Source organism: Nansenia antarctica, assembly GCF_963989245.1.
Source record: "Nansenia antarctica genome assembly, chromosome: 16".
Classification (NCBI taxonomy): domain Eukaryota; kingdom Metazoa; phylum Chordata; class Actinopteri; order Argentiniformes; family Microstomatidae; genus Nansenia; species Nansenia antarctica.
The window spans coordinates 27,665,959-27,685,958 of NC_137686.1; the positions used below are offsets into that span (position 1 = coordinate 27,665,959).

Below are 20,000 nucleotides of genomic sequence, written 5' to 3' on the forward strand. Positions count from 1 at the left end.
AGAGTCCACTAAAGGCATCGTATGAGATCAGTTTCGCCACGTTTAAGTCTTTCTGGAGGGTGTTCCTTCCAAGCAGCTTTAATCCTGGTCGGACTGGCCGACCTCCAGACCCAGTTAGGAGTAGAGGAGGCGGCAGGATCAAAGTCTCAGTGCCTCAGTGTGTCTGTTTACCCTGCGGTCACCTCTGACCCCAGGGCCAACGGCCTGCGTACGTACGCCCTCCACCACCACCACCACCACCTCATTACCCTGCGTACCACAACACCACCACCCCTATAGACACACCAGGGCAGCCTCGGGGGAGGCCGGCGGAGGTAGAGGTGGAGGACGGGAGGCTGGTTGTAGTCATAGTCAGTTTATTTAAACATGCACCAAACTACGCCGGTTTAGGAAGCCCTGGGCGCGGAAAACAGGTGTCTACCTCCCCCAGCCTCCCATGTCTACCTCCCCCAGCCTCCCCTGTCCTCCCATGTCTGCCTCCCCTGTCCTCCCATGTCTGCCTCCCCTGTCCTCCCATGTCTGCCTCCCCTGTCCTCCCATGTCTACCTCCCCTGTCCTCCCATGTCTTCCTCCCCCCGTCCTCCCATGTCTACCTCCCCCAGCCTCCCCCGTCCTCCCATGTCTGCCTCCCCTGTCCTCCCATGTCTACCTCCCCCAGCCTCCCCTGTCCTCCCATGTCTCCCTCCCCCAGCCTCCGATGTCTCAGTGTGATGACCTCAGCCTCGCTGACCTCATAGCCAGGGGTCAGGGGTCAGGGGTCATGGGTCAGGGGTGTGTGTACAAGTTAACAGTCAGATCAAACGCTTGTGTTTCATCTATACACACACACACACACACACACCAGCGTTTACCACAGGGTTTTGTGATGAAAACAGCATTTTATCTCCTCCCTTCTGGCTGTGAGCTGAGATATAGAGGTAGTGGAAAGTGTGTGAGCGTGCGAGCTGACAGCTGCGGGGTGTGTGTGTGTGTGTTCAGAGTGAGAAGGCATTGAGGAAGTGTCAGCATTTCCTTCTGTCTGTCTGTCTGTCCGTGTGTTCCTCTTGTGTGTGTATAAAGTTAATCGCTGAAGCTGAACACAACAGAATGTGAGATAGAAGACATCCTTCTAACATGTTCTCTCTCTCTCCCTCGCTCTCTCCCTCTCTCTCTCTCTCTCTCTTCCTCCCTCTCCGTTCCTCCCCCCCCCCCCCCCCCCCCAGGTCCTGGTGGTGGGGAACCCAGCCAACACCAACTGTCTGGTGGCGTCTAAGTCGGCCCCCTCCATCCCCAAGGAGAACTTCTCCTGCCTGACCCGCCTGGACCACAACAGAGCCTCCTCACAGGTACACACACACACACACACACACACACACACACACACACACACAGGTACACACACACACTCACACACACGCACACAGGTACACACACACACACACACACACACACACACACACACAGGGCCTCCTCACAGGTACACACACACACACACACAGGTATACACACACACACACACACAGGTACACACACACACCTGGACCACAACAGGGCCTCCTCACAGGTACACACACACACACACCCAGGTACACACACACACACACAGGTACACACACACACACACACACACCCAGGTACAACAACGTGATAATGAACGATAACCGGTAAAAAACTGTTTAAGGTTGCAGACTGACAGTACTGTCCTCCGCCCCCTAGGTGGCGATGCGCTGCGGCGTGCCGGCCGACGCGGTGAAGAACGTGATCATCTGGGGGAACCACTCGTCCACCCAGTACCCCGACGTGCACCACGCCATGGTCACACAACATGGCCGCCAGGACGCCGCCTACACCGCCGTGAAGGACGACAGCTGGCTGAAGGGAGACTTCATCTCTGTGAGTCGCTTGGTCTGGCCCTGGTCTGGTCTGGCCCTGGTCTGGTCTGGCCCTGGTCTGGTCTGGCCCTGGTCTGGTCTGGGTCTGGTCTGGGTCTGGTCTAGTCTAGTCTAGTCTAGTCTGGTCTGGTCTGGGTCTGGTCTAGTCTGGGTCTGGTCTAGTCTGGTCTGGTCTGGTCTGGGTCTGGTCTGGGTCTGGTCTAGTCTGGGTCTGGTCTGGTCTGGGTCTGGTCTAGTCTGGGTCTGGTCTGGGTCTGGTCTGGTCTGGGTCTGGTCTGGTCTGGGTCTGGTCTGGTCTGGTCTGGGTCTGGGTCTGGTCTGGGTCTGGTCTGGTCTGGGTCTGGTCTGGGTCTGGTCTGGGTCTGGTCTGGGTCTGGTCTGGTCTGGGTCTGGGTCTGGTCTGGTCTGGTCTGGTCTGGGTCTGGTCTGGTCTGGGTCTGGTCTGGTCTAGTCTGGCCTGGTCTGTCCCTGGCCTGGCCTGGTTTTGGCCTCTTTTTGGTCTGGTTTGACCTGGCCTGGGGGGTATTCCATCAATGTCGCTAAAGGAAAATCTGAGCTTATTCTGATAAGTCTCACGAGAGTTATCAAAAATAAGCCTGGATTTTTCTTTAGAGACGTTGATGGAATACCCCCCAGGCCAGGTCTATTTAGCTCTGACCTGGCCTGGTTCGCCATAGACAACCCTGTCTAATCTTCTCTCTTGTCGTATTAAACCTTCTCTCCTTTTAAAAGAGGTTTCATTGAGCTTCATCCAGATATATTTCTTACTACAAAATAGTATTGAACCAGTACTGATTCTCTCCTCTCCTCCTCTCCTCCCCCCCCCCTCCCCTCCTCCTCTCTCCCCTCTCCCCCCTCTCCTCTCCTCTCTCCCATCCCCCCCTCTCTCCTCCCCTCCTCCTCCTCCCCTCCTCTCCCTCCCCCCCTCCTCCTCCCCCTCCCTCACCCCTCCCCCCTCCAGACAGTGCAGCTGCGTGGAGCGGCGGTCATCAAGGCGAGGAAGCTGTCCTCCGCCATGTCGGCAGCCAAGGCCATCTGTGACCACATGAGGGACTGGTGGTTCGGCACCGCCGAGGTGGGTGGGGGGGGGGGGGGTGGTGAGGGTGTGTGTGTGTGTGTGTGTGTGTGTGTGTGTGTGTGTGTGTGTGTGTGTGTGTGTGTGTGTGAAACAGAGAAACAGAATTAGAATCAGAGATTCTAGAGAGTGAGAGAGAGACAGAGAGTGTGTGTCTGTCTGTCTGTGTGTGTGTGTGTGTCTGTCTCTGTGTGTGTCTGCCTGTCTGTGTTTATTTATGTGTCTGTGCCTCTGTGTGTGTGTGTGTGTGTCTGTGCTTCTGTCTGTGTGCCTCTGTCTGTGTCTGTCTGTCTGTCTGGAGGGAAGTATCAGATACCATTCCTTGTTCTCCGCTGATGGTGTTGTGTGTGTGTGTGTGTGTGTGTGTGTGTGTGTGTGTGTGTGTGTGTGTGTGTGAGAGGTGTGTGTGTGTGTGTGTGTGTGTGTGAGACACGTGTGTGTGTGTGTGGTGGTCCAGGTCTAACTGTCTCTCTCTCTCTCTCTCTGCCAGTCTGAGTTCATCTCCATGGGCGTGTGTGTGTGTGTGTGTGTGTGTGTGGTGGTCCAGGTCTAACTGTCTCTCTCTCTCTCTCTCCCCGCCAGTCTGAGTTCATCTCCATGGGCGTGTGTGTGTGTGTGTGTGTGGTGGTCCAGGTCTAACTGTCTCTCTCTCTCTCTCTCTGCCAGTCTGAGTTCATCTCCATGGGCGTGTGTGTGTGTGTGTGTGTGTGTGTGTGTGTGGTGGTCCAGGTCTAACTGTCTCTCTCTCTCTCTCTGCCAGTCTGAGTTCATCTCCATGGGCGTGTGTGTGTGTGTGTGTGTGTGTGTGTGTGTGTGTGTGTGTGTGGTGGTCCAGGTCTAACTGTCTCTCTCTCTCTCTCTCTCTCTCTCTGCCAGTCTGAGTTCATCTCCATGGGCGTGTACGCCGGGGGCAACACCTACGGCATCCCAGAGGACCTCATCTACTCCTTCCCTGTCCACCTCAAGGTCAGACAAGTACCAGCAACGTATCTTATAGACTTAAGTGTTATAGACTCCAGGTTGTGTTGTCATGCAGTAGTGTTAGCATCGCCGTCTCCTGTGGTCGTAGGATTTGATGTACTTTGAGATTATTCTTGTACAATAAAAAGCGGGTTTAAAAATGTCATTTATTATTATTATGATCCAGGTAGGGATTATTAAAATGGCGGGGGATACTAATAGCTTTCCTCTTCGACCTCTCCCTCTCCCTCCCTCCCTCTCTCTCTCTCTCTCTCCCCCCCTCCCTCCCTCTCTCTCTCTCTCTCTCTCTCTCCCTCTCTCCCTCTCCCTCCCTCTCCTCCCCCCTCTCTCCCTCCTTCCCTCCCCCCCCTCCCCCCCTCTCTCCCTCCCTCCTTCCCTCCCCCTCTCCCTCTTTCCCTCTCCCCCCTCTCTCCCTCTCTCCTTCCCTCCCTCCCTCTCTCCCTCTTTCCCCCCCTCCCTCTCCTTCCCTCCTTCCCTCCCTCCCTCCCTCCCTCTCTCCCTCCCTCCCTCCCTCTCTCCTTCCCTCCTTCCCTCCCTCCCTCTCTCCCTCCCTCCCTCCCTCCCTCCCTCCCTCCCTCCCTCCCTCCCTCCCTCCACAGAACAAGTCCTGGACCATCGAGGAGGGTCTCGCCATCAACGACTTCTCCCGCGCCAAGATGGACGCCACCGCCGCCGAGCTGGTAGAAGAGAGGGACACCGCCTTGTCCTTCCTGGGACAGTGACTGGTGGCGCCACCGCAGCGACTACACTTAGACAACAACAACCACATCCCTCCCGACTCGCGGCTGTGACCAACCAACCTCCCCCCTTCCGCGCTGCGTGTCTCTGTGTCTGTCTGTCTGTGTGTGTGTCTGTGTGTGTGTGTGTACTTCTGTATGTATGTGTGTGTATGTGTGTGTGTGTTTCACTTGACCAACTCCGTAACAGTAGTAGGGTTATAATCTGTTGATGACGACGATCTTACCTGGCCTGTAAGAGATGACAGTTGGAGGGGATGTCCGTTCGTTTTAGACGATAAACGCACAATAGAAGCTGTAACGTTACCCTGTTAATCATTAACAGAACCTGTTTAACATTAACATTTCCTGTTTATCCTGTTTATCCAACATTAAAACAACGACAAAGCTGATGAAACTACTCCGGTGGTCGTGGTGTCGTTGTTATTTCATTCCTTTACAACTTGGGACCGTTTTCAACCAGAACATGGTGCAGTGACGAGGGTTGGCCACACGGGGGCGTTCAGTGTTCACAGTTGTGTACTCATCGACTCTTGTCGTTTCATCCGCCCAGGGTTGCCAGATGGGGCAGGTTCCCGCCGAATGGGCTACTTTTGATTACATTAGCATTAAAAAATGCATTTGGGCGGGTTGGGCTGGATAAATAGCATTTAGGAGGTATCAAAATGTCAGTGCCTGAAAGTTACAAACATTTGTGAAGTTAAAACACACACCCTAGTAGCTACATGCAATGTGTGGGTTTTTATTTTATTTTAACATCATTGGCAACAGACATACAGTTTAAGGGCAGGAGATGGGCACCTGCCCAATAGTAATTAGTGGTTTTCTGACCGAAAATCCAGGTTTTGGGCTGGTGGTTTTTGGTGGATTTAGCCGTTTTTAGGCTGGAAATTGTCAATCCCATCTGGCAACCCTGCCTACACATTACGTTTGGCGGATTTCCAAAAACCTCGGACGGAAATTGGCCTACGGGTGAATACCAGTAACACAAGTTAGGTGAGATTTTGTTCGGTTCAGTGGAGGTAGACATCGGAGAAGGGACTCATTGTAAAGCAGTGAGTGTGATGGCGTTCCTCAGCACCAGCCCCTCCTCCCATGTCTACCTCCACTGACCCAAACACAATCTCACCTAACTTGTGGTACTGGAATTATTACAGCCCTAGAGCCTGGAAACATCCTGTTCATTCCTCTCTTCTCCTCTCATCCCTCTCTCTTCTCTCATCCCTCTCTCCTCCTCTCATCCCTCTCTCCTCCTCTCATCCCTCTCTCCTCCTCTCATCCCTCTCTCCTCCTCTCCTCCTCTCCTCTCCTCTCATCCCTCTCTCCTCCTCTCATCCCTCTCTTATGCTCTCATCCCTCTCTTCTTCTCTCATCCCTCTCTCCTCCTCTCATCCCTCTCTCCTCCTCTCATCCCTCTCTCCTCCTCTCATCCCTCTCTCTCCTCCTCTCATCCCTCTCTCCTCCTCTCATCCCTCTCTTCTTCTCTCATCCCTCTCTCTCCTCTCATCCCTCTCTCTCCTCCTCTCATCCCTCTCTTCTCCTCTCATCCCTCTCTCTCCTCCTCATCCCTCTCTCTCCTCCTCTCATCCACCTCTCCTCTCCTCCCTCTCTCTGCTCTCCTCCCTCTCTCTCCTCCTCATCCCCCTCTCTTCTGCTCTCATCCCTCTCTCTCTCCTCTCATCCCTCTCCTCCTCTCATCCCTCTCTTCTCCTCTCTTCTCCTCTCATCCCCCTTCTCACCCCTCTCTCTGCTGTATAACTAGTCAGATACAGACAGGTAATCATTAGTGACTAGTGATTACAACTGTCTGTATCTGACTAGTTAGATATAAGTAGTTTACTATCTACCTACTAGTCACTAAATAATGATGACAACTGTCTGTATCTGACCAGTAGGTAGATAGTAAACTAGTTATATCTCAAAAAATTACAGCTAATAGGCTGATTATTAGGCAGCAAACGAAAGGTAATATGGCTAACTTAATACATCCCAACTTATTTACATTTCACTTCTACTATGTTTTCTTAACAAACTACTCGTCACGTGGTTCAATCTATGGTTCGCAGTGAGAGGTCGATGCTGATTGGCCAGTGAGCTCTCTGAAAGGGGGCGGGATCACTGAAAGGGGGCGGGATCACTGAAAGGGGGCGGGATTGGATAAGAAAGTAACGGAGACCCTAAACAGCTGCGTTGCGTTGGTGGAACATCTGGATTAATGTTGGTTTAAGCAACTATTATAAATATCATCTTCTAGCTTTAGAAAAGGATTCTACACACTGAAATGGCAGGTAAATGCGAAAGTCGCCTATTGTATGGTTTCTTTTAGAACTCACTAAGTGTGACACATTTTTTCTTGCAATGAATTGATATACTGGTATGTCTGCTATGCACTGGCTGCAGTGTAATACTTTGGATCAGACCGTCAGCTAAATGGCATATAGGCTATATATAACTTTTTATTTGATAAGAAATAGTTTTAAAACTATTTAAATAACAGAAAACGAAATAGATAATAAGCTAAAGGCATAGCTCTGAATATGTGCATGCATTGTCTTTCTGCGTTGCGCAATGCTGATCAGAACAGAACTATCTACCATATTTCATTCTATTAATATTTAGTTTATATCGGCGTTTTCGATGCAGATGATGAGTTTCTTCGGTTACAAACACTTGATAGATCTCAACAAGATATTTCTATGGCTGCGTTCGTAAATTCGCTCTGGAATCTGATCAGAACTAATGGAATGCCTCAAAATGACTTGGTCCCGTTTATGACGTTGACCCATTGTGTGCTCCGGCGCGCTCGGGACGAATTTACGAACGCACCCTACATAAAACGTTTTTTTGGGGGGGGCAAAGTGTCACTTGGGGTTATTGCGCAACACGCCCTCGGATATTCAGTCCCACTCGAAATGAACAATTATATTGTTATATATTATTAACAATTATATATATAACCCATGCAGAGCTAAAACTTTTTTAACTGTTTTCTTTTGTTTTGTTGACAGATGAAGAGATAGCCACAGAGATGGCGGCAGACCCTTCTCAGACCGCGCCGGAGCAGGGTCCCCTCGTAGCACTGACCTTTGAGAAGAAACCTCACACTCATAAACTGAAATACCTGGAGGCCGAGCCCAAAGCACTGGGGGTACGTAGCCTACGCCTCAGATCCACTCTTTCAATAAGAGTTTCAAATGATGATCGATGAAAAGAGTGGATGTATAGTGATAGTGGTGTTAGCTTGCTGTACAGTATTATTGTACATTTATTATTTGGGGCGGCTGTGGCGCAGGAGGTAGAGCCATCTAATGATCGCAAGGTTGGCAGATCGGCGGTACGAGCCCCGGCTGGCCACATGTCGAAGTGTCCTTGGGCAAGACACTGAACCCCAATTTGCTCCCAGTGAGCGGGCCGGCCGGCGCCTTGCATGGTGTGTGAATGTGTGTGTGAATGGGTGAATGAGAGGCCGTTGTAAAGCGCTTTGGATAAAGGCGCTATATAAGTGCAGTCCATTTACCATTTATTATGTGTCCTCTCTCCCCTACCCTTCTCTCATCTCCCCAGGTGACGGAGATTGTCCTCAGTGTGTTTCACTGCAGCTGTGTCTCAATCATATTGAACAATGGGTTGAGTTATAAGAATGCAGACATAGTTCACATGGTCTTGTCCCTGTTGGTGAGTGTCTCGTTTCATATAGCAGAGCATTTCCTGTTCACGAACCAAGCTGCTTGCCAAGGCGGAGATTCATACTTCTGAGGTTTCCTTCTCCTTCTTACTTCTTCTTTTCCTACTTTCCTTCTCCTTGTATATGTTCAAGGCAAGGGACTCAGTGGTACGAAGTCCTTAAGCATTTTTATTAAGGCAGTGGAACCTACATTTCGGTTTAGGGGATAGAACCTCACTTGTGTGGTGGGTGGATTAAGACCGTGTTATTAAATGTTTTATCTATTTACTTCTTACATTTGTTTCTCTTCTTTTATTGTATTTTATCTTTACCTTCTTTTTACTGTTTCATCTACTTCCCCTGCTTTTATATTCATCTTATGCTTGTATATTTTTTTATATTCACTTTGAGCTGCATTTCTTGTATGAAAGGTGCTATATAAATAAAGCTTTACGTACTTACTTACTTTTCATTGCTAATTAATTAAATAAAAAATTAGCATATTGATGATCAGTGACAGTGGCGGACTCGGGCTGTTCCAATGAGCAAGGGCACGTCCTCTAACTTTAGTGCGACGTTTTTCAACTGTGGGGGCACATGGTCAAATTTAGACCATTGGAGGGGCACCAATAGGGCACGTCCTCTCATTTTCGCCACTCAAAAGGGCACTTAAGACAGACGTTTTTCAACCGTGAGTCCGCCTCTGAGTCCGCCTCTGAGTCCGCCAGTGATCAGTGATCAGATGTTCTCCTACGCCCTCTATAGGTGGTAATAGCTGGGATCTTGGCCATAGCTGCACAGAGCCTCCATCCTCCCACAGTAAGTGATCATGTCTGTATGTGAACTCTCTCTCCCCACAGCGATCCGCAACGCCCCCACCCTGGACACCTTCACATCAGCCCTCACCCTGGACACCTTCACATCAGCCCTCAACACTCACCTGTTCACTTTGGCCCCTAGTCTTGTTTTGTCACTGTCGCTGTCTTTTTGTTTTCTGTTCTGTCTGTCTGACTTTCTGTCTGTAAAATCTGTAAAGCGTCCTTGGGTTTGAGAAAGGTGCTATATAAAACCAAGTTCTTCTTCTCCTCCTTCTTCTTCTCCTTCTTCTTCTTCTTCTTATTTTTCTTCTTCTTCTTCTTCTTATTATTAAATAAGGTGTTTGACACCTGTTGACACACCTGTATTTCGAAGTAGGATGGTGCTAGTGCAGTTTTTTATTGACTGGTATTTCGTCGAAGGGTGGGGGTGGTTGGGGGTGCTAGCTAGGGACTTTCTCCATTGACGGGTGTCGAATCGTCGACGGGGGGGGGGGGGGGTAGCAGAGTTTTGGATTGACGGGTGGTGGGTAGCTAGCTTTGCGCTAAATCAACGGCAAAAGTGTGCCTACCCCCCCCCCCCCTCTAGCAGTTGTGGCACCTAAACAACCGCATAGACTGCTAATGCCAGCGGCCGGTCCTGGTAAACGAGGATCACTAGTGACTCTCCTGTTTCCTGTTTCCTGCTTCTGCTCTCCTCTTCAGCTGAAGGCCTGTCTGTGGATGCAGGTGGTGGCCTGTGCGGTGTCCGCCTTCAACATGTGCCTCTACTCTGTCACAGTGCAGGGCGGCAGGGCCTTAAACAGCTGCTGGGATTTTGTACACGAATTCAACACGACCGATCAGCAGGCTTCTAGTATTTGCGATGCACTAAACGTGAGTTCTATTCCATCCATCCACCCATCCATCCATCCATCCATCCACCCATCCATCCATCCATCCATCCATCCACCCATCCACCCATCCATCCATCCATCCACCCATCCATCCACCCATCCATCCATCCATCCACCCATCCATCCATCCACCCATCCATCCATCCATCCACCCATCCATCCACCCATCCATCCATCCATCCATCCATCCACCCATCCATCCATCCATCCATCCATCCACCCATCCATCCACCCATCCATCCGTCCATCCATCCACCCATCCACCCATCCATCCATCCATCCATCCATCCACCCATCCATCCATCCACCCATCCATCCATCCACCCATCCATCCATCCATCCACCCATCCATCCATCATCCACCCATCCATCCATCCATCATCCACCCATCCATCCATCCATCCATCATCCATCCATCCACCCATCCATCCATCCACCCATCCATCCATCCACCCATCCATCCATCCATCCATCCATCCATCCACCCATCCATCCATCCATCCATCCATCATCCATCCATCCACCCATCCATCCAACCACCTATCCACCATCTACCCAACCACCCACCCACCCACCTATACACCATCCACCCATCCATCCATCCAGCCATGGATGGTGTCATTTGACCAATTGAGTAAAAAAAAAAGTATACTGTTGCACTCGATCAAATTTCAGGACCCTCCTTTCATGACTTTTCCTAGATGTGTGCGTTCTACCACCCAGTATCCTTACATTTTCAAAATCACATCAGGATAAACTAGTATAAAGCTATTTCGCAGTTTTTCTGTGTATGCACAGGGGCAGGCTAATTTACAAGATGGCCAACTAGTGGTCGTTGTGTGTAAGTAGCAGCTTGAGCATTGTAAAGACTATGGTCATTTGACCCCCGAGGCGGCGGCTCTTATAGTAGGTAAAAAAGGCACGGCTGTTCTAGCGTTAACTCACCAACTGCCAAAGAGAACGTTCCGGAACATTCACCGCCTAGAGGTGGCCAACTGTTCTAACTGATATTCTACCCAGCAACAAGACATTGATTGGCTACAAAACGAAGCATCATTATTACCGGTATTATCATTTAAAAAAAAAGGCACGGCTGAATCTAGTGTTAAATCATCATTTAATTCTTATCGACCCTCTGACCAACAGACCTCCGTTCACCACTACACCTACGGGAACCTGCTGGTAAACGCGGCTCTGGTGGCCATCTCTGCCACGCTGGCTGCTTACTGCTGCAAGGTGGACAACTGCTGCACCTCCACCTCCAGGACGGTAAGGGTCTTCTTCTTATTATTAAATAAGGTGTTTGACACCTGTTGACACACCTGTATTTCGAAGTAGGATGGTGCTAGTGCAGTTTTTTATTGACTGGTATTTCGTCGAAGGGTGGGGGTGGTTGAGGGTGCTAGCTAGGGACTTTCTCCATTGACGGGTGTCGAATCGTCGATGGGGGTAGTAGCAGAGTTTTTGATTGACGGGTGGTAGGTAGCTAGCTTTGCGCTAAATCCAGGTGAGGGTCCATCTAGAAATGGAGCTTATATGCAGCAACCCTACACTTTGTAGTCACTTTATTCATTTAACTATCTCAGTGTACATCAGTGGTTCTCAAACCTCTTCTTGGGGACCCCCAGCCCCAGCCGTTCTATCTCAGTGTACATCAGTGGTTCTCAAACCTCTTCTTGGGGACCCCCAGCCCCAGCCGTTACACATATTTGATCTGTTCATGATTCATAATTGATTTGTACTTGATTAGTTGAATCAGGTGTGCTGCTAGTGGTGGAACAGATCAGATATGTGGAGAGGCTGGGGGTCCCCGAGGAGAGGCTGGGGGTCCCAGAGGAGAGGCTGGGCGTCCCCGAGGAGAGGCTGGGCGTCCCCGAGGAGAGGCTGGGGGTCCCAGAGGAGAGGCTGGGGGTCCCCGAGGAGAGGCTGGGGGTCCCAGAGGAGAGGCTGGGGGTCCCAGAGGAGAGGCTGGGGGTCCCCGAGGAGAGGCTGGGGGTCCCAGAGGAGAGGCTGGGGGTCCCTGAGGAGAGGCTGGGGGTCCCCGAGGAGAGGCTGGGGGTCCCCGAGGAGAGGCTGGGGGTCCCCGAGGAGAGGTTTGACAACCACTGGTGTACATAATAGCTTGCCAAGAAAATCGTAGTCTTAAACAGGCTTGACAAGATGATGACAGTAGTTTTGACAAACCACCCTACAATATGGCACATCTAGATTAGCCTGTGCTTATGAACAGTCATCCTGATACAACATCAGTGGTGTAGTCTAGTTTTTTCTAGTGGGTATAGCCTACTGTGATTTCTTCCCTCCCAGCCTCATAACGCCATAAAAATAAATCTGCGCTCCCTGTCTAACGTTATATATCTAACATCACATGTTATAAGGCTGATCTGTGCATGATAGTGCTGCATTTTGACATATTTCATGTCACATTTTCCCCTCTTATATGCTAGTCCAATGGTCCAAAAGTTAAGTGCTTCGTAACACAGACGGGGTGAATTTTATGAATGAAAGTGTGAAAGTTGTGTCACAAAACGCCGTTACGTATCCTAAAACATTTTTAAGTGGGTATATGGAAATCCTTGGCCTTTCCTAGTGGGTATACGGCGTAGTCCTGCGTATCACGTAGACTACACCACTGTACGACATGCTGCTGTCTTCCTGCTCCTCAGCCGGTGATCACCGTTCAGGCGCCTCCTGTTCAACACTGAGGAGATGAGAGGAGGAGAGGAGGAGGAGAGGAGGAGGAGGAGGAGGAGAGGAGGAGAGGAGGAGGAGAGGAGAGGAGGAGGAGGAGGAGGAGGAGGAGGAGGAGGAGAGGAGGAGGAGGAGGAGGAGGAGGAGGAGGAGGAGGAGGAGAGGAGGAGGAGGAGGAGGAGAGGTCATGTCAACAGGATGAAGGGATTCGCTGCCAACCAGCCAACCAGCTAATACACCTCTGGTACTTTCATAGCAACTAATCTGAACGCTACACTAAGTAGCAAACTAGAGGATTTTTAAATCTCATATTATCTTTTTGTTGTTTGTTTTTTAAATCATTTTATATTTTTTTACTTCTTATACCTGCAGCAGTTATGAGTTTTATGATCCATAATCCAAGCGCTATAAATTCGCTGCAAATATAGGCTGTTAGAGTGTCTGTCTGTCAGAGCGTCTGTCTGTTAGAGCGTCTGTCTGTTAGAGCGTCTGTCTGTTAGAGTGTCTGTCTGTCAGAGCGTCTGTCTGTCAGAGCGTCTGTCTGTCAGAGCGTCTGTCTGTCAGAGCGTCTGTCTGTTAGAGCGTCTGTCTGTCAGAGCGTCTGTCTGTTAGAGCGTCTGTCTCTCAGAGCGTCTGTTAGAGCGTCTGTCTGTTAGAGCGTCTGTCAGAGTGTCTGTCTGTTAGAGTGTCTGTCTGTCAGAGCGTCTGTCTGTTAGAGCGTCTGTCTGTTAGAGCGTCTGTCTGTTAGAGCGTCTGTTAGAGTGTCTGTCTGTCAGAGCGTCTGTCTGTTAGAGCGTCTGTCTGTTAGAGCGTCTGTCTGTCAGAGTGTCTGTTAGAGTGTCTGTTAGAGCGTCTGTCAGAGTGTCTGTTAGAGTGTCTGTTAGAGCGTCTGTCTGTCAGAGTGTCTGTCTGTCAGAGCGTCTGTCTGTCAGAGCGTCTGTCAGAGCGTCTGTCTGTCAGAGCGTCTGTTAGAGTGTCTGTCTGTCAGAGCGTCTGTCTGTTAGAGTGTCTGTCAGAGTGTCTGTCTGTCAGAGTGTCTGTCTGTCAGAGTGTCTGTTAGAGTGTCTGTCTGTCAGAGTGTCTGTCTGTTAGAGCGTCTGTCTGTCAGAGTGTCTGTCTGTTAGAGTGTCTGTCTGTCAGAGCGTCTGTCTGTCAGAGCGTCTGTCTGTCAGAGCGTCTGTCTGTTAGAGTGTCTGTCTGTTAGAGCGTCTGTTAGAGCGTCTGTCTGTCAGAGTGTCTGTCTGTTAGAGCGTCTGTCTGTCAGAGTGTCTGTCTGTTAGAGCGTCTGTCTGTCAGAGCGTCTGTCTGTCAGAGTGTCTGTCAGAGCGTCTGTCTGTCAGAGCGTCTGTCTGTCAGAGCGTCTGTCTGTCAGAGCGTCTGTCTGTCAGAGCGTCTGTCAGAGCCTCTGTCTGTCAGAGCGTCTGTCTGTCAGAACGTCTGTTAGAGCGTCTGTCTGTCAGAGCGTCTGTCTGTCAGAGCGTCTGTCTGTTAGAGCGTCTGTCTGTTAGAGCGTCTGTCTGTTAGAGCGTCTGTCTGTCAGAGCGTCTGTCTGTTAGAGCGTCTGTCTGTTAGAGCGTCTGTCTGTCAGAGCGTCTGTCTGTCAGAGCGTCTGTCTGTCAGAGCGTCTGTCTGTTAGAGCGTCTGTCTGTTAGAGCGTCTGTCTGTCAGAGCGTCTGTCTGTTAGAGCGTCTGTCTGTTAGAGCGTCTGTCTGTCAGAGCGTCTGTCTGTCAGAGCGTCTGTCTGTCAGAGCGTCTGTCTGTCAGAGCGTCTGTCTGTTAGAGCGTCTGTCTGTTAGAGCGTCTGTCTGTCAGAGTGTCTGTCTGTTAGAGTGTCTGTCTGTCAGAGCGTCTGTCTGTCAGAGCGTCTGTCTGTCAGAGTGTCTGTCTGTTAGAGTGTCTGTCTGTCAGAGCGTCTGTCTGTTAGAGCGTCTGTCTGTTAGAGCGTCTGTCAGAGCCTCTGTCTGTCAGAGTGTCTGTTAGAGCGTCTGTCTGTTAGAGCGTCTGTTAGAGTGTCTGTCTGTCAGAGCGTCTGTCTGTCAGAGTGTCTGTTAGAGTGTCTGTTAGAGCGTCTGTCTGTCAGAGTGTCTGTCTGTCAGAGCGTCTGTCTGTCAGAGCGTCTGTCAGAGCGTCTGTCTGTCAGAGCGTCTGTTAGAGCGTCTGTCTGTCAGAGCGTCTGTCTGTTAGAGTGTCTGTCAGAGTGTCTGTCTGTCAGCGTCTGTCTGTTAGAGCGTCTGTCTGTTAGAGCGTCTGTTAGAGTGTCTGTCTGTCAGAGCGTCTGTCTGTCAGAGTGTCTGTTAGAGTGTCTGTTAGAGCGTCTGTCTGTCAGAGTGTCTGTCTGTCAGAGTGTCTGTCAGAGCGTCTGTCTGTCAGAGCGTCTGTCTGTCAGAACGTCTGTTAGAGCGTCTGTCTGTCAGAGCGTCTGTCAGAGTGTCTGTTAGAGCGTCTGTCTGTCAGAGCGTCTGTCAGAGTGTCTGTTAGAGCGTCTGTCTGTCAGAGCGTCTGTCAGAGTGTCTGTCAGAGTGTCTGTCTGTCAGAGCGTCTGTCAGAGTGTCTGTCTGTCAGAGCGTCTGTCAGAGTGTCTGTCTGTCAGAGCGTCTGTCAGAGCGTCTCGCAAGATAGCGTCTAAACACAGAGCAGTACCTGTAACCTCACACACCATATCAGGAAGAGCAGCGCTGGAATACAGTTGCAGTAACAACACTTATATCTATATCTTTTTATTCATTGTCTTATTATGTTGTTAAATGTGTAATAAAAATCTATTTATTTTGTATTTAATATATATGTTTCTATATGTATCTATTCTTGACATTTTTATTTCAATTTTTTAAATAAATGTTTTTATTACTATCCTTCTTTTTCTGTATTTCTTTTAATACTGTATGTAAAGCACTTTGAATTGCCCCTGTTGTATGATGAAATGCTATACAAATAAACTTGCCTTGCCTTGCCTAGCATGAGTCATTTTTCAGGAACAGTTACATTTACAAAATGTTTAAAATTGTTCAGTGTTTTCATGTTTTTGCGCTGGCACAGTTTGCTGAGTGGGATTAATGAACTTGTTACCCTCTTGATAGTCCTTTTTGTTTTATTGAGTTCCATGACGAAGGATTAGATATCCTTTTTCTGCCCCTGTTCCCTTGTCTCTACTTCTCTCAACTCTCTGTCTGTTATACTCGGTTCTCTGTGTCTCTGCCTCTCCTGTTAGGGCTAGTGTGTGTGTGTGTGTGTGTGTGTGTGTGTGTGTGTGTGTGTGTGTGTGTGTGTGTGTGTGTGTGTGTATGTGTGTGTGTGTGTATGTGTGTGTATCTGTGAGTGTGTGTGTGTGTGTGTGTGTGTGTGTGTGTGTCTGTCTGTGTGTGTGTGCGTGTGTGTGTGTGTGCGTGTGTGTGTATCTGCGAGTGTGTGTGTGTGTGTCCACCCACAGTCCAAACGGTAGGGGGCACTATTTTCACAAAAACAGAATTAAACCTCGTGACTATATCCTGCAACGAGTGTGTGTTCTTGAACTGCTAGAGACCATCAACAATAAAATAACACGTATTTTTTTACAACACTTTTGTTGGAACAAAAAAAATCACACATAACATTTAAAACGGAATTAAAGTTATTAAAATTAGATCATTGACGGACGACAAAAAAAATAAAATAATGCCCCACCCTCGCATTCAAGCTCCTGGTTGGTCGAGAGTGTATGCCGATCTGATTGGCCCAGCGCGCCAGCCAATCGCTGTTCTCCTCTCTCCTGAGAACGGACCTGTCAAGAATCCCACCACGTCACTTCCGGCTTCACTCAGCTGGAGAGAGGTGGTCAGGACAGAAACAGAGAAACATGCACCTCCTAAAGCTCACAGAACCCTTCAGTTGAACCCTGAACCCTGCTCTGCCAAAGTAGCCAAGCACCCCGTGTATCCTTGGAGTCCTTTGCGGATATCTTTAATAAGTTGTTGAAGGTGGGTAGAGCTGCTCAATGCAATGGCCGTTTCGTTGCAAGTTGTGTTGTTTGAAAACGTGAAAACGTGGTGATTGTGATGGGGGTGGGGGTGGTCTCACTGGTCCCTGACATTGCCTGCTGCTGTCCTGCTCGCATAGCACCGTGCTACACTGTCTGGCTTGCCCTCCCCCCTGCCATGTCTCAGAAAGCAACATGACATGACAGCTAAACATGTCACAGACCCCAGACCTGCCAACCTCGGTGCACATGGGTGACATGTCCTGAGTTTAGTTTATCTGTGTGTGTGTGTGTGTGTGTGTGTCTCCCTGTCCCTGTTTGCCGACACGCTTGCTTAGAGGTCAAGCTAATCAATAATAGTCAGGCGCTCATGTGCGCATGCGTCAGACTGCCCCCCCCCCCGCTGTAGGGGGGCGGGGCTCCGGTGGTGTTCATACAAACGCGCTATGGGGAAATCTGATTTCATGCATCGCTATTTCGCTATAGTTTATAGACAGTTTTTGAGCATGATTCTGTGACGTGTGTGTGTGAGTGTGCCCCATCCAAGGGCACGTGGTTTATAAATAAAGTCGCTATTCATGTTTTAATTCGCCCCTCAAGACCCCCTCTCCTCCCTCTCTCCCCCTTTCTCCCCCCCCCCTCTCTCTCTCTTTCTCCCCCCCCCCCTCTCTCTCTCTCTCTCTCTCTCTCTCTCTCTCTCTCTCTCTCGGCAGTGTACACACGAATATAGCGACATTATTGTCTTTTTTTTCTCTTCTTTTTTTAATGTCTGTTATGAGGGGAGGAAACAATAAGTAAAATAATAATTTGAAAAAAAATGATCACAAAAAAACCCCCGGAATATACGGACATACATACATACCGTTATATATCCAGTCATATGTCATATCAGTGACCAGGCCGTTATCATGGGCGTGTAGTGAAATGTGGCATGTGCGGCGAGACGCTTTGACGCGTTAATCATCGGTGACCGACCCCAGATCAGATCAGAGGATGACAGTTGTGACATTGTTTCGCGGGAGCGCAGCGGTTCATATGTCGTGAGTGTGATTCCTGCGAGACAGAGACAGAAAGTGCATTATCTTGGTCTCTTTCCCCCGTTGTATCGTTGAATGGACACACTGCTATCTATCTATCTATCTAACTATCGGTGGATTTAGGAGATCCAACTCGAAGCGTCGGAGGAGATTCCGGTTATTCGTGAAAGTTTTTTCCTGCACTGGTTTTTTCTGTCTCTCTTAAGTGTTCAAAGATGTCTGTATGCGCAGCTGGTAAGTGTCGTTTGGGTGGTCGTGATGGTTTCGCTGGGTTATACTATTAGACTATTATGGGATGGAGATTCACAGCATTATTGGGAGAGGAGTAAAATAGTATTTATCTGAAGTCCCTTGTTCAGGTCTAGACTTGACTTGTCTGGTTTCTGACTCTTTCTAAGGTTTGAATGAAGTCCACAAGCCTGTGTGTGTGTGTGTGTGTGTGTGTGTGTGTGTGTGTGTGTGTGTGTGTGTGTGTGTGTGTGTGTGTGTGTGGATGTGAGTGACTCTGTGTCTGTGAGTCCCTCTCGCTCAGGGGAGGCTGGTGGAGGTAGAAATCGGAGGACGGGCTGATTGTAAAGCATGCGTTTGATGCCATACACTGTTCCACATGATCCCACGCATTCCAAAGTGCCCGTCCCTCAGATTCCTGCCTCCACCAGCCTCCCATGCTTGTTGACTTATCTTACCTGTCGCCTTATTGTCTTGTGCTGCAATGTCAGGAACCGAAGCCCGAGAATGTGACTCTCTTACACTTTAGACTAATGTGACGTAACAATAAAACATTAAAATGAAACTGTGTAGGATACAGGACACTCTTTTTTTGTTTGTTTTTATCTTCACACGTGATTTGGCAATAACAATAATAATACTAATAATACTAATAACTTTTTATTTGTATAGCGCTTTTCCTGCAAACGTTGCAGCTCAAAGTGCTCCAATCATTATATAATCTTGATGTAATTATTTAGTCATTTAAAGGCAATATTAAAAAGAGGGGTTTTTAGTCTTGACTTGAACATATGTGCTGAGGTTGCATCCCTAATGTAAACTGGCAGTGAGACACAATCTGGGTGCATAAAATGAGAATGCAGCCTCACCAAATCTCTTCTTTTGTACATGTGGTACACAGAGAAAACCAGCTGTTAACGTATGTTTCCTATGCCAGTTAAGCTCGTTAAATTGTGAGAGACAAAAGAAAGTACTGTACAAAATGTACAGGATTTCAACACCCTGTGTTATGGTTATGTGATGAAACACAGGAAGTTGGTTGGGTGGTGATCCATGTTCCAGGGTGGTGTTTCATATTGAGGGAAGTCACACCTTCAGTGTGTTCTGCTGTCTGTGATATCGACACCTCCTCCATGTCATCTTAGTATTGGGTGTCCCATGTCAGCCACCATACAACACCATGCGTGAGGGAGGAGGGGGTTCAGACATAGAGGGTAGTAGTGAGTTGGACTGGTGATCAGAAGGTCATGAGTTCAAATCCCACCTGGGAACACCACCCACCAGTGTGCCCTTGAGTAAGGCAGTTACCCTTTAAACACACTGCAAACATGTTAACAGGTTAGAGCAGCCACACAGCCCATGTTAACAGGTTAGAGCAGCCATGCAGCCCATGTTAACAGGTTAGAGCAGCCATACAGCCCATGTTAACAGGTTAGAGCAGCCACACAGGCCATGTTAACAGGTCAGAGCAGCCACACAGCCCATGTTAACAGGTTAGAGCAGCCACACAGCCCATGTTAACAGGTTAGAGCAGCCACACAGCCCATGTTAACAGGTTAGAGCAGCCACACAGCCCATGTTAACAGGTTAGAGCAGCCATACAGTCCATGTTAACAGGTCAGAGCAGCCACACAGCCCATGTTAACAGGTTAGAGCAGCCATACAGCCCATGTTAACAGGTTAGAGCTAGGGATGCTCCGATTTATCGGCCACCGATTTAAATCGGCCCGATTTCACTCCAAATGACTCGATCGGTGATCGGCAAAAAAAAAAATTTTCTTTTTTTTTTCCCTGGGGAAGACAGATAACTGAACAGAAAACATAGGAGGACGTAACAGTATGTAAACCATGAAGGCCACGTTTATGATGTCTTTTATACAGCCATATCGACTGACTTGGGCTTCAGGCCCTAACTGGGGGATAGGCCAGACCTCTACTATGCCATAAAAATGGGTCTGCGTTTGCTTGGTGCCTAATGGATCAAAACTTTTGTCTAAAAGCAAAAAATATGTAGGCTATCCAGTCAGTAGGCCTACAGTTATGTATTTAAAAA

General features: G+C 49.1%; 3 protein-coding genes across 3 annotated transcripts in view; all 3 read left to right on the forward strand.

Annotated features, from left to right (window-relative positions):
- Nucleotides 1-5,064, forward strand: part of LOC308171362 (malate dehydrogenase, cytoplasmic-like) — a 10,001-nt gene extending 4,937 nt beyond the window's left edge. The window contains exons 5-9 of the mRNA XM_080546198.1: nt 1,203-1,325; nt 1,696-1,872; nt 2,833-2,946; nt 3,823-3,912; nt 4,527-5,064. Coding sequence (XP_080402324.1) covers nt 1,203-1,325; nt 1,696-1,872; nt 2,833-2,946; nt 3,823-3,912; nt 4,527-4,649 — 627 coding nt within the window. The 3' untranslated portion in view covers nt 4,650-5,064. The remainder of the gene's footprint in view (nt 1-1,202; nt 1,326-1,695; nt 1,873-2,832; nt 2,947-3,822; nt 3,913-4,526) is intronic.
- A 1,753-nt stretch (nt 5,065-6,817) lies between these two features.
- On the forward strand, nt 6,818-12,744 carry LOC308172216 (uncharacterized protein; the record flags this gene model as incomplete). The annotated part of the gene is made up of 7 exons (XM_080547124.1): nt 6,818-6,952; nt 7,673-7,812; nt 8,229-8,339; nt 9,094-9,147; nt 9,849-10,019; nt 11,186-11,308; nt 12,706-12,744. The coding sequence occupies exons 1-7, from the start codon at nt 6,946-6,948 to the stop codon at nt 12,742-12,744; spliced, it is 645 nt and encodes a 214-aa protein (XP_080403250.1). The 5' UTR covers nt 6,818-6,945.
- Nucleotides 12,745-17,494: 4,750 nt separating this feature from the next.
- LOC308171360 (UTP--glucose-1-phosphate uridylyltransferase-like) overlaps nt 17,495-20,000 on the forward strand; it is a 26,227-nt gene continuing 23,721 nt past the window's right edge. Inside the window, exon 1 of the mRNA XM_080546197.1 lies at nt 17,495-17,953. Coding sequence (XP_080402323.1) covers nt 17,935-17,953 — 19 coding nt within the window. The 5' untranslated portion in view covers nt 17,495-17,934. The remainder of the gene's footprint in view (nt 17,954-20,000) is intronic.